Below are 15,651 nucleotides of genomic sequence, written 5' to 3'. Positions count from 1 at the left end.
GCAAGAAATTTTATCAAAAAGCACTTCCTCATAACCAATTCCCACACAAAATCTTCAACAAAAATAACTTAAATTTATCATAAAGCTGCTTCGAAAATTTAGAGATGATGATTATAGCAATAACAAAATAAAAAAGTGAACAAAGTGACAAAACACAAAGGACAAAAATGTAACTAGTAGAAATAATAATAATAATAATAATAATAATAATAATAATAATAACGACAATAACAATAATAATAACAATAATAATAATAACAATAATAATAATAATAACAATAAAAACAACAACAATAATAATAATAATATCAATAATAATAATAACAATAATAATAACAACAATAACAATAATAATGACAATAACAACAACAACAACAACAACAATAATAATAATAATAATAATAACAACAACAATAACAATAATAACAACAACAACAACAATAATAATAATAAAAATAATAATAATAATAATAATAATAATAATCTAATATATAAAACTAACATAATATCCGAAATATAGAATAAAAAAAATACAAAATAATATATCGCTGAAAGTAGGCCAGCTTGCTACAATCAATAAATACACAAAGAGAAGTGGTGAACCGGTGGTCAACTGTGCCTTTGTCCGGTAAGTGTCTACTCATTGGCTGATAAGGATGGGTGGCAACTAGAAAGCTGATTGAACAACAAAAAACTCAGTAGTATGTGTGCATATATAATATATAAACGCGCGACAACCACAATTTTTCGCGTAAGCCCGACGAATTCTCACGAGAATTGAATATTCTGTGTAGCTTAATTGCCATATATATATTCATAACTTACTACCTAGGTCTACCTATGTATCGAGCACTGTTGAGGTAAATACTGAAAAATTTACGCATAAAATTATATCTTCGTATATTAATTATGTAATAAAATAAAGTAACATATATATATATATATATATATATATATATATATATATATATATATAACGTTCTGTTCGAGTGTAAAAAAATCTTTATAGTCACGAACGTTTTCGACTTCCATGAGCCGTCTCCAGGTGAGTGAAGATTGCATTTAGTGAATTCATTGTAAAAGTCAATTAAAATCGTTTAAAAGCACGTAATCATAATTAGCTTTATTGATGGCCAGTTTGTTCAAAGGGGTAGGGCTTCTATGATTTGGAGGAGCAGGTTACAATATGAGACGGCTTGAATGGCGGTATTTTTTAAAATATGCTTCTAAATACATCATTCGCCTGAAGACGACTCATGAAAGTTGAAAACAGTCGCGACTTTGGCGAATTTCTTTTTACACTCGGAAACAACATTCAAACACTGGCTCAGAAAATGGAAAATATGGATCGCACCCCCTCAAAAAAACAAACAAACATGAATTATTCCTATTCTCCAATGAAACATTATATATATATATATTTGTGGGTATAATTTGAAAACAAGATGTATTTCATACTCCTAATATTGTTATACTTATGTAGTACATCTTACATGTGTTTTGTTAAATAGCGAGACTTCATCAAACTAATCATCACGGACACATGTGTGTTCGTTTTCCCTTGGATATAGTGAAGGAAAATTGTAATCAAAAGTAAATGAAGATCTTTTAAAGTTCACAAAATCATAATAAAAATACTTTTACTTATTATAGAGTGTTGTGGGGGGATCTCCCTCAGATGGACTATTCTATCCATTATATAAACCATAGACCTTTTGATTCCAGGTGTGGATTAAACACCAGAGCGACTCTCGTCTGCTCGGTGACGTTTACTACTCTTTTCAGTTGTAACCTTTTTACGTTGTTATTCCAGTTATACATTGTTTAAACTCTATTCCGTTGTTTTGTTTTCTTTGTGGCTTATTGCAAGCCATAACACCGGCGACATTGGATTCGGAGAACATACTCACGTTTAAAAAACATTGTTCTAAAAAACTAAACACTGACGACATTGGATTAAAGGAGCATACTAAAATGAAACCAGTAACGACATTGAAAAAATACTCGCGTTGAAATAGTATTCTAAAAATACTAACGACGTTGGACGCAAATGTTATCAAGCCTAAGGAAGTGTCTAACATAACACTTGCATTTGAAAGGTTCACGGTAACTAAAAAAAAACGCAGATCATTACGGAAAAAAAAAGAGTTGAAAAGAAAAAAGTTCGTCACGACTTTCAAAGATAGCGCTGTACTTTTGCAAAAAGAAAGTTTCGTCGCAACTTAGAAAGGTAAATTTTTTATACTTTTGGAAAAAGAATTCATCACTTGTGGTTTTCGATGCTAAAATCGGGCGTTATTTTTTTCCCCTGGAGAAAAATATGCATTTGATTTTTTTTCTTTAGACAATGAACTTTTTATATATTTATGCTTTTTTTCTATTCGTTTTATTGTCTGGAGGAAGAAATAAGAAAGGATAAAACGGTTTTGTAAAATTCAGCGAACGTTTTGAAATTGCTAATGCTGACAAAGCAAAATGGACGAATTGACAGTAGCGTTGGAACATTAAACCAAGTTGCATATCGATGCCGCAAAGCGTCAGTCACAATCCGAAAAACACTGGACAGAACGTCAAATACGATTCGAGGAACAGCAAAAGGAATTGCAAAAACAGTTAGCGGAATGTCAAATACGAACCGAGGAACAGCAAAAGGACGTTCAAAAACAGTAAGCCGAACGTCAATTAGAGGTTCAAAAATAGTTAGCCGAACGTCAATTACGAACAAAGGAATTGCTTACAGAAATTGTTAAGAATAATGCGAACGCGGAAAGCAATTCAGCATTTTCTCAGAATACAATATGGACCGCGATAGACAATTTTAAATACGAGGAAGAGGAAAAATCATTCGCAGCCTATTTTTGGCGTTATGAATATTTTTTTAATATTGACTGCCGCAACTGGTCTGATCAAAAGAAAAACAGACTTCTACTACGAACATTGGAAACGGCTGAGCATGATAAATTCGTGGATTACATCTTGCCTCGGAAAACAGCAGATTTATCATTCAATGAGACGGTAAATTTGTTAACAGAACTTTTCTCGACGAAAACATCTCTTTTCCATAAGCGTTGGAGATGTTTGAATGACAATGATAATTTTGCCACCTACTCAGCTGTAGTGAACAAACACTGTGATGACTTTAAGTTGTCTGAACTAACAGCAGATAATTTTAAATGCCTTGTCTTTGCGCAAGAATTAACCCCAGGAAATCAGGAGCAGAGTTGTCAAAAAGTAGAAATTATAAAAAAAGATGCAAGAAATATCGAAGCTGGCATCGTGAATATAAAAAAAGTAACTAAGAAAAAACCGTAAAATGGCACACAGACACTAATCACCGAAACTCAGAAAAACTAAAAGCATCGAGCGCTTGTTTCAGATGTGGTGGAATACATTGGGTAAGGGATTGACCATTTTTAACAAAAATATGCCATTTATGCAATAAGATCGGTCATAAAAGTTCGCACTGTAGGAACACTCAGAATAGAAGCCGTGTACGTCAAACCAGAACTAAGGACGTCGTAGATGAAAATCTAGGCAAATATGTAACGGTTAACATTTTCGGCAAGGCTATTAAATTCCAATTAGACAGTGGATCGGATCTTTCAATAATAAATCTCAAAACGTGGAAAATATTACGAAAGCCAACTATGTTAAAAACTAACAAAACGGCGACGGCTGTTAATGGTACAAACGTCACTTTACGGGGGAAAACAAAAACACTAAGATTGTATGTGCTAAACGATAGTGATAACCTGTTCGGTTCTGACAGCATGGAGGTGTTTCGTCTCTGGGATCTTCCTATATTCACATTCTGCAATAAAATAGATACCCGTCCAGCAGAAACGGAGAAGCTTATAACTTGTTTTAAAAAAGAATTCACAAACGTATTTACTCCTGGCCTGGGGAGATGTACAAAAATGGCCGCAGATTTTAAGTTGAAACCTGGCACACTACTGGTTTTTAAAAATAAACTAATGTCCAGTTTGCTTCCCTGAACAAAATAAATCAGAAACTAGACAAATTAGAATGCATCGGTACACTGGCTAAAATTGAATATAGTGAGTAGTAAACTGAGTAGTATAGTGAGTAGTAAACTGCTTCGGCAGTTTACGCAAAGAAAAGGTCCGAGGAAATTCGCATTTGCACCGATTTCGCGACCGGACTCAACGGGTCTTTAAAAGATTTTCACTATCCATTACCTAGTCCAGAAGAAGTGTTCACGAAATTAAATGGCGACAAGTTTTTCTCTAAGATCGACCTAAACGACGTTTACCTACAGATTCTGGTAAACGACAAAAGCGCTAACCCCTCTGTATTAACACTCATCGGGGTTTGTACAGATACGAAAGACTCGCGTTTGGTATCAAGGTGGCACCCGTAATATTCTAGCAAGTAATGGATACTATGCTGTCCGGCGCGGACACCGCAATCGCATATCTTGATGATATTATCATAGCGAGCAAAAGCAGGGAGGAACATGAAAAACATATCAGACAAGTATTCAGTCGAATACAAGATTATGGATTTAAGATCTAAGCAGACAAATGCGAGTTCTTTTTACAATTAAATACCTGGGTCAAATAATAAAGAAATGCCGGCACCAGTAAACATAACCCAATTACAGAGTTTTTTTAGGTCTGGCAAATTATTACCAGGGGTTCATCCTAAATGTGTACAAATTGCGCGCACCACTTAATGAATTGCTGAAAAAAGATAAGGCTTGGGAGTGGACAGAAGATTGTCAGACATCATTCCAAGAAATAAAAAGAATACTGACTTCCAAACTATTCCTAGCGCATTTCAACCCGCAGTTGGACATAATAGTAGCTAAAATTATAGTAGCTAGCGACGCTAGTCAATATGGCGTCTGGGCGTGCATACTACATCGAATGCCGGATGGCTCGAAACAGCCTATTGCTTTCGCATCACGGACTCTCTTGCCAGCGGAAAAGAATTATTCTCAGATCGAGAAAGAGGCCTTAGGAATTATATTTGCAGTTTCAAAATTCCACCGGTTCTTGTACGGAAGACATTTTTTCTACAAACCGATCATAAGCCGTTGATATCCATTTTTGGATAAAAAAGGACTTCCAACATTCCCTGCGAACCGACTATTAAGATGGGGAACTATTCTGCTGAACTATAATTTTACAATTCAATTTCTCCTCTCAAAATAACTAGCTCATGCAGACGGTCTATCGAGACTGATTCATGCTAAAATGGAACCTCTCGAAGATTCAGTAATCGCGGCACTACGTATTAATAGTGATGTAAAAACCATGATAAACAATATTATCCGCGAACTGCCGGTCACACTTCAGGAAATTAAGTCATTTTCATTAAAACCACGAAGCAGAAATTCGCACTGGGTGACACCAGTTCAGACATTTTTCTGGTTGCGACGAAATACTGTTATACGGTGAAAGGGTTGTCATCCCTTAAACCCTTCAAAAAAGAATTCTCAGGGATTTTCACATGGGCATCCAGGAATAAACAGAATGGAAAACCTAACGAGAAGTTTTGTTTATTGGCCAGCTATGGACCAAGATATTACCGACATGGTGAAAAAAAGCACCACCGATAACATATAAACCTTGGCATAAGGCTGAACAACCATGGTCGAGGATCCACATCGATCATGCGGGACCCGTGGAGGAATTTTACTACCTGATAGTAGTTGACTCTTACTCTAAATGGCCAGAGGTACTAAGATGCAAAAAACCGACCACGGCAACAACGACAAAATTTTATTGGAATTGTTTGCTCGGTTTGGGGGTGTAGACTGTTTGGTTAGCAACAACGCTACACAGTTCACCTGGACAGAGTTCAGAGAATTCTGTGAGACTTATCAAGTCAAGCATATTACGACACTCCAGTACCACGCCAGAAGCAACAGCCAAGCCGAACGCTTCGTCGATACGTTTAAAAGGCATTTAAAAAGGCGTCCAGTACATCGACAGAAAAGGCCTTTCAGCAATTTCTGCAGGTTTACAGAATCACAATAAATCCGAACAAGCCAGATGCGGAATCACCAGCAGAAATCATGTTTGGACGGAAAATAAAATCCGTATTTGATAAACTGCTACCCAAACACATAGTACACAAAAGAACCTCTACAATGCCAAACAAAACGGGTTAACAGCAGAGATAACGTGTATTTTAGACATTTTAGAAATAACGTTTCTTTTTGGGAACAGCTCTCGATCTTACGAAGAATCGGCCATGTTGCATACATCATTAAGGGCTCAAAGTTCCAACATAAGAGGCACCTGAACCAAATCAGGAAACGCTTCTACGAGGGTAAAGAAGAACCACCACAGGACGGCAGTGAGGCAATTGAAACTGTGTATGATTGTTTTGACATAGACCCTCCAAAATGGATGTCAGAATCGAGACGCTCCGGCAGAAATAGGAAGCACACAGACCCCTTGGTGGTCTGCCATAAAACGAAGAAATACTGATTTTCACAACCGCGGAAATCAACGGGAGGGGGTGTTGTGGGGGAATCACCCTCCAAATGGACTGCTTTATCAATTATATAAACCATAGACCTTTTGATTCCAGGTGTGGATTAAACACCAGAGCGACCTTCGGCTGCTCGGTGATGTTTACTACTCTTTTCAGTTGTAACCTTTTTACATTGTTATTCCAGTTATACATTGTTTAAACTCTATTCCGTTGTTTAGTTTTCTTTGTGGCTTATTGCAAGTCATAAGATATAGAGGATATAGGCACCCTTTCTATAAACACAATTGAATTTAAAACGTATATACATATATCTTCACATAACCCCAAAAGATGGAGGAAGTGAGGAAGCATGGCTTTGGAAATCTTTTTACGCAAATACGATGTCCAGCATGTTAAAAATATACCTTTTGTTGTAAAAATCTAACGGATAAACATCTGAAGAAGTTGGTCGGGACAGGATATTTTTATGGAAACATAAATCGTAAAATTGTCACTCATCAATGAAATATCTGTAATGGAAAAATCCAGGAAATAAACGAAGGTTATAAAAAAGTAAACGTGAGTTTTTGAATTTTCAACAAAATTTTACACTTTATATGCTCTGCACCTATTAAGTAGATACATTGAGCTTAACTCAAAATTAACTGTTACTGGTTTTTAAAATAACAATCTAGACTCGTTAAACGAAAACGGTTATACATTGAAAGTAACGATATTTCAAAAACAAACTTTAATATATATATATATATATATATATATATATATATATATATATACTATTCCAAATTCAATTTTCTTCATAACGATTTAATAAACAATCCCACCGTCTTATTATTAAAAGTAATCAATAATAAAGTGATAGTATTCATAGAAAAAAATATTTGAATACAAATTCACAAAAGCTAACTTATCAAATCGAATGAAGAATACAAATTTAAGAAACTATATTCCCAAGAACATTACCAAAGTTTAGTAGATATTAGGTATACTATTAAATTCTAGACAGACCTGAAAACAATGTTTGAAATACTAAAAATTAATTAATGATGTTTTCAATACAATGTCAAATTTTTTTTTCAAATTTTAAAAATTATAAAACTACTATATCTTGGCAACTCTTATTCGTACATTTTCAGGTTGCTGCAAGAATTGGCCAATGAGTTTGCAGCTTTTGTGAAGGCTGAAGTCGAATTTTCCCTGTCACTTTTCGAAAAAGGATCATCGTTGGCAATCAAGGTTAATATAAAAAAAATTTTTACCTTAAAATTTGGATATTTTTTGTGAATCAACATTTTATAAACATTTGATTGTATAATCATGTCATTCGCTATTATTTCTTTTTAACACATATTTTCTTGCTTCATCGCCGTTCATTTTTATTTACATCGTTATTTTCTTTTCAGTTTTAGTATAACTCAGCTATTCGTTAACATAACGTGTATAGTTTGTTCTAAAAAAGAACAAAATCATCCTTCTAACGCCTTAATCGCACCATATTTTTTAAATTCTATCGATTATTTTTCGTTTTCAATACAAAATAAAATTATTTTCACATCACAAGTGCGTAAATATTTTCGACTATTGTATTTTTCTGTTGTTATTTACATCTGGAGCAATTCTTGAAATATAAACGAAACGTTGATGAATATATAAATAATATTGTTTTTTTGTTTGTTATTACTATCACATTAGAATATTACTTCCAAAAATTTCATTATATATATATATATATATATATATATATATATATATATAGTAATTTATAAAATATATATGGCGATTAAGCTACACTGAATATTCTGCGTTCCATCCACTATAGGATTTGTCAGGCTTATGCGCGAATTCTGTGGTTGTTTCTTGTTTTTATATATGTTGAGGATTTTTAGTTAGCCAATCAGCTTTCTAGTATCCACCGCGCCCCTTCCTATCAGCCAATGGGCATGCATTTTATCGAACAAAGGATCTGTTTTAGAACTATGCTAGTGGTTTAAGGTAGACGTTTTCCTTTTATATATATATATATATATATATATAAATATACATATGTGTACACACATACATGCACCTATACATACATATATATATGCATATATGTGTGATCGTTTATGTATATTCATGTTTATTTAATTTATTTATTTGTTTGTTTTCTATTGTTATTGTTAGTTTTAAAGATATTTTGTATCGCTATCCTAGAGTAAGTTTTATTTTGTGAACACAGTTGTTTGCTATTTCACGTCTACAGTTTAATAGATTTTGGGGTTCTTTAAAGTACAGGATAGCAAGTTTTTCATGAAGGCATAATTTACATGTGTCGTCTAAATGTCTGCACGTGGTAGCTTGTCTTATTATTTTCCATTCGACTACCGGCGAATGTCCGCTTTCTTTGAGTTCCCAGTATTTATTCGCTAGTGTTGTTTTTATACGGTGTTTTTTATTTTTGAATGTACGTTTGTAGTCATAGTATCGGGTTTTGAAATCTAAGGAAGTCATGCCTACGTAATATTTCTTGTTATTCGGGGTTTCTTTCGCAAATATTGTTGCTTGATAAACTACTTTTTTTGTTAGACATTTATTTTGGACTGGGCAAAGTGTGCGGTGTCTACAGTTGCATTAATCTTGTTCGTTATTAGTATTTTTATTTATGGTATGGTTGTTCTTGTCCGGGGTTGGTTTGTTATTATTATTATTATTATTATTATTATTATTATTATTATTATTATTATTATTTCTGCTAGTGTTGATTTTATATATAAACACTGTAAAAATTAGCGAAGAACGTTTGTTTAATTATACTCGTTTTATTTTTTAATTGTTCTGATGATGTTTTAGTGTACAGATTAAAGTTATTAATAACTGTCCTATATTTAGATTTCTTACCTCGAAACATGTCCTGATTTTTTTTTTTTGCTTTTCATCTTTCGTCAAGACATCGTCAGGAGAATTTGTAAGATTTGATTGCGCTGACGGGCGAATGTTGGTTAGTACTAGACACAGTCTCCCGACAACGTCTTGATGAAAGACGAAAAAAAAAATCGCAACATTCTTCGAAGAGAAAAAAACTAACCAGGGGACATTTATTAATACATTTGATCTATACACAAAAATAAACATCATCAGAAAATTGAAAAAAATAAACAAAAGGTATAAAGATCTTTGTAGTCTTTAACAATGTTTGTTTAAATGAAAAAATGCTGTCTAAACATGCACGATTCATATATATTAATAGATAAAAAGCTTTATGTCTGTCTGTGTCTATATTTTCAAACCCAATCTCTGCCGAAACTAAAAGTCTGAAGAGTGGCTCTAGGGGCCTAAAATGATTAGATTTTTTATAAGCCGTTCTTTTATGGGTCGTCAACCAGTTAAAATTGATTTTAAGGAATCAAAAATTGGGTCCAAATTAAAATAAATTGTTACATATTTTGTACATTCATCTTAGTTTATTTTTTATTTTTACATTTAATCCGTCCATGTGCATGTTACGTTGGTACAGTGGCAACGTCACCAGCTTTGAATGCTACAGTTTTGTTTTGAGTTTAGATTCTAGCTGATGGCACCCAAATATTTTTTTTTTACTTTTGAAATCACGACTCTATAATAATATATACGAAATCTGGACAAATTGAAATATCATATTTAAGCGTATTTTACGATCAGGCAAAGCCGGGCGCCCACCCCGCTAGTATATATATATATATATATATATATATATATATATATATATATATATATATATATATATATATGTGTGTGTGTGTGTGTGTGTGTGTGTGTGTGTGTGTGTGTGCGGTGTGTGATGTGTGTGTGTGCACGTATCGATTTTCAATTTACATGAATCGTATTTTTCTGCATAAAATTTATTTTCTTTGGCCACCTAAAGCTGCAAGCATCGAGCGGAGTTTCTTGCTCAAGTCGATCGCCGACAGCAACATGAAATCAAAAAAGAACAACATGCCTACGCAATTGCAACGTTGCAGTCAATCAATTTACGTAAGGAACGCCGATACAATTTGCATAAAATAAAAGCTTTCCTCGGGAAAATTTGTGTGCACTGAGAATTCCATCAATTTCTCTTGTTTGAGGTTTCTTATGAAGATTGTAGTTCCCGCCGGCGTGGCCAGCGGAGCACAGGAGCTAAATCTAATGGGATCTTCTTTGCGACGTGGATTCAAGTAACGTTGAAGAGTTTTGAAATCATGTCTAATCACAGACAAATCTTATGTTTTTGTTACGTAAATAATTTCAGTTTCAACAAATCTAATATCGTTCATGCGTTCATAATATTTGGGATTTTACACCCTCATTGATGTTGGAACCTTTTCAAATGTCTACGGCGTCAGTTTTATGCTTCTAAACCATTTCATACTAATAATTATAATTTCTAATGCTTATAATTTCTAATAATTATAATTTCTAATAATTATAGTTTCTATTAATTACAATTTATAATAATTATAATTTATAATAATTATAATTTCTAATGCTTATAATTTCTAATAATTATAATTTCTAATAATTATAGTTTCTATTAATTACAATTTATAATAATTATAATTTATAATAATTATAATTTCTAATGCTTATAATTTCTAATAATTATAATTTCTAATAATTATAGTTTCTATTAATTACAATTTATAATAATTATAATTTATAATAATTATAATTTCTAATGCTTATAATTTCTAATAATTATAATTTCTAATAATTATAGTTTCTATTAATTACAATTTATAATAATTATAATTTATAATAATTATAATTTCTAATGCTTATAATTTCTAATAATTATAATTTCTAATAATTATAGTTTCTATTAATTACAATTTATAATAATTATAATTTATAATAATTATAATTTCTAATGCTTATAATTTCTAATAATTATAATTTCTAATAATTATAGTTTCTATTAATTACAATTTATAATAATTATAATTTATAATAATTATAATTTCTAATGCTTATAATTTCTAATAATTATAATTTCTAATAATTATAGTTTCTATTAATTACAATTTATAATAATTATAATTTATAATAATTATAATTTCTAATAATTATAATTTCTATTAATTATAATTTCTAATAATAATAATTTCTATTAATTATAATTTATATTAATTATAATTTCTAATAATTATAATTTCTAATAATTATAATTTCTATTAATTATAATTTCTAATAATTATAATTTCTAATAATTATAATTTCTAATAATTATAATTTCTAATAAATATAATTTCTAATAATTATGATTTCTATTAATTATAATTTTAATAATTATAATTTCGAATAATTATAATTTCTGGGGATTATTTATTTTCTACATTCTCATTCTTATTGTCAATCCTGAAGCAAATAAGATCACAAAAATAAATTCTCTGGAGAAGAGCACTATTCCTTTATCTAATTGTGAAGAACATACCAAGTTTTACTCAGGTCAAGTATATTGAAAACAAAGTTAACAAAACGCTGAGATATCAAGAAAGCAAAAATTGCTTTTAATAATTTTAACCAACGTTTTGCTGATCAAGTCTTGAGTTCGATTCGTATTCAAGCAGTCACAATTCTTCAACTATTTTTGTAAATATTATGCTCTCTTACTTATATATTATTAGTATGGGTGCCCGGCGTTGCCCGGGTGTTTGGAGCTGTGTGTTCAGCAAAATAAAAAAGTGGTAATAGGCAGGCCGGCTCGAACCCGTGACGCGAAGAAGGAAAAGAAAGGGAAAGAAAATATGACGTCTTACCGCTACTCCATGATGCGACTGGAAGTTCAGGACGTTAAAATTAGGCAAAGTCAAACCAGCCGATACGATGACTTGCAAAAGTGGCTCACAAAAAATCGAACACTCCTTGTAGAAAACTGCCCAGTTGGGAGCGATAGAATTAATTTTGGGGGGCCAATCTTTCGATATTTATACTCCAAGACGCGAAGCTTCAAAATGATACCGATCTCGTAAAAATACATCGCCTCTGTCGAAAGTTTTAGGCAGACATGCATGCATACATACATACATACATACATACATACATACATACATACTTACATAGATTTAAACAGACAGGTAAGATTTATATTATAGATTATTAATTTAGAGTGACCTGTATGTAATATTTATATATGTATATTTATCTGCATGAATACAAATTTGTTAAAAGAACGAGTTTCAGCAATTATGAGTATATATTTTTATTTCTTTATTTCAGTTGACTTATACAATTCTTGACAGTATCTGTTTTGTAGCGCAAAATCAATCATTAATTATTATATCAATCAATTATATCAATGCCCTTAACTCTTCAGAAGAAATCATAACAATCAATCCTTCAAAAGGAATTAAAATGTGATGCGACATGGTAAAAATTCGAAAATTGAAAGAGAGACTGCAGATACCTTTATATTTTTCCATTCCGCCATATTGAATTTTTATCAAACAAAGTCATTAAAGCCAACTATTCGTACCAATAATTTTTATTAATTTATGAATCTTCTACCAAAATGTTCTATTTAACAATTAGTAAATTTATTAATTCTAATTTGTGTATACATTCTTATGAAAATAATATCAACAAATTATAATCTATTATACATGTCATTATATACGAAACTAAACTAAGCTTATAAAACAAAAAAACAAAGAACCGATCGACCATACATAATTCAATTCTGTTAGCTAATATAGTCAAACTTATTAAACATTACAATTATAATTTTTTAAATCATACAATTCATGAACTATACTTACGTTTTGTTAAGTTTTAATATAATCTGGAAACTTCATTGTATCGTAATTATAAACAAGTACATTTACTTAGCAAAGTCGGGCAGTGTTCCCTCCCTTGGAACAAATCAGACGCAATATTAACTTTTACTTATATTTATTTATTTAACCAACACGTTGACGACCATATTCAACTAATACATAATTTTTATATAGTTTTAATATCTTTACTTAATTTTAGTTAAAAAATTTAAAACGATTTAAATTATAAATTAATTTACTAATTTTTATAATATAAATATTAGTATTAAAAATCTATAGTCATAAGTTATTAAGTTGTACTTTATATCTTACAATGTTAAATTTTAAATTAATTAGTTACTTACATTTACTTTAATTTTTATTTATTTATATATTTATTCATATTATTATTAATATCATCACCATCATTATTATTTATATTGAAAGTAATATTTTTAATTTTACATTTCACAAACTTTACTCAGTTCTACACACGACAATCCAGTATTCATAAATATTTTACGAACTTGTTCCTAATTTAAGTATAATTATTGTTTATCACTGTATATATCCTAATTCACTAATAAGTATGGTTCAGAGTTTCTTACTTTGATAACGTTATTTTAATTATAATTAAATAAATGTATATATGTATATTTTTTAAATTCAATTTTCACCTCAAACAAGGCACAGTGCCACTTTGAAGCAGGGGGCTACTATCAGGGACTTAATTAGCAGGGTCATTATGAAGGGAGATGAGCAGAAAGATGTTTGTTCACATTACACTTGAACTTCTGCATATCAGTACAGTTGGGAAAGCAGAATCCCGGAAGGGAGTTCCAAAGACCCGCAGTTCTGGGGAAGAAACTATTGGAGTAAAAGGCTTTCTTGTACCTAGGGATCTCTACTGTAAAGGGATGAGACTTAGTAGCTTGTCGAGTTTGTCGGAGGTAGTTACGTCGGGGAGGTACAAGTGTTTGCAGTTCGTCAGAGCATTCACCATTAAAGTATTTGTAGAACAGGCAGAGGGATGCAACATCTCGTCGATTGGACAGAGGCTGAAGCCTAGATGACAGTTCAGGACCTATCAGGTTGGCGACTCTCTTTTGAATCCTGTCCAGGAGCGAGAGACAAGCAGCAGATGCACCAGTCCAGATGTGACAACAGTACTCCATACATGGAGTTAAGTTAAAACTAATTCTAATTTAATTCAAGTTAATACGATTTATAAATATTGTTTAAGCTATAACATTCTAAAATACACACGGCAACCAAGCCGCATAGAATACTACGCGCCCCACCCACGCCAGGATCCATCAGGCTCATGAATCCAAGCGCGGATGAAACGCGGAACACTCCGCGCAGCCCAACCGCCGCCACACATATTACATAACCTTATATATATATATATATATATATATATATATATATATATATATATATATATTCTAATCTATTTTACGAATCATGTTTTATTTAAGTCCATTGGTTACTTGTTACAACTAATTAAACCACTCATAAATTACTATTATAGAATATAATACTATTTATATTATATCCTTACATGATTTTATGAAACATTTCTATCTTCCTTTTTTATTTCCTGTTTAAATTATCCTTAAATCAATTGCTATATTTACTTTAGATTTAATTGTTTACCTAACCTTTATTATTACTTTAAATTTATTATTTTCATTATTATTCTCGACTTTATTAATTTACATTTTAGTCCCAATAAATCAAAATCAACTTTACTTGCTGAGTACATGAATTCAATTTCAATTTAATAATTTTACTAATCATGTTTTAATCGCGATAATGCATATTTTGATTTATGTAAACAGTTTTGAATTACTTCCTGTCGTTTGTTAAGAAGGTTTTCTTTAGATATTATTATATGATACGATTTGAGATTACAAATGTTACATCGACCCGACTTGTTTGGTGAGTATTTGTTGGCATTACCTAATATCGACCATTTCAATTTGTATTCAATTTTGTTTTTCCTTAATTCCGTAATCCAATTTGCTAATGATGTTGTTTTCTTCTTATTGTTGACATGTGGTATTTTGAAGGATACTATATGATTATTGAATCTTTCTTTAAAACTACAACTGTGGCATAGTTGGAGTCTTTTTAAGATGATGAGGGGAAGATAGAGAGAGAGAGAGAAAGAGAGAGAAAGAGAGAGAGAGAGAGAGAGAGAGAAGACATTTATACAGTTCTGTAGATTCTTAACATAGCGACTGAAAGAGTTGAGGGAGGGTGATCAATTCTTATATCACAAAAAGAGGGGGCAGTCATTACTTAGATGAGTTATACACAAAGTTCATTATAAAGATGAGTTGGAACAATGTTCATATAAATGATTTCACATTACCTTCAATTTGGTAGAAAGGCGACACGAAGACGGCAGTTACAAAAATATGAGATG

The 15,651-nt window shown here is 31.4% G+C and overlaps 1 protein-coding gene across 1 annotated transcript in view; it reads left to right on the top strand.

The window, feature by feature from the left end:
- The window catches only part of LOC145278355 (uncharacterized), a 56,880-nt gene that overhangs the window by 16,269 nt on the left and 24,960 nt on the right, over nt 1-15,651 (top strand). Inside the window, exon 4 of the mRNA XM_080130646.1 lies at nt 7,605-7,704. Coding sequence (XP_079986772.1) covers nt 7,605-7,704 — 100 coding nt within the window. The remainder of the gene's footprint in view (nt 1-7,604; nt 7,705-15,651) is intronic.

This window comes from Euprymna scolopes, chromosome 6 (genome assembly GCF_053919585.1).
Source record: "Euprymna scolopes isolate OS-2025 chromosome 6, ASM5391958v1, whole genome shotgun sequence".
Classification (NCBI taxonomy): Eukaryota; Metazoa; Mollusca; class Cephalopoda; order Sepiida; family Sepiolidae; genus Euprymna; species Euprymna scolopes.
The sequence above is the reverse complement of the archived record's forward strand: the minus strand, read 5'-3'. Positions and strand labels throughout refer to the sequence as shown.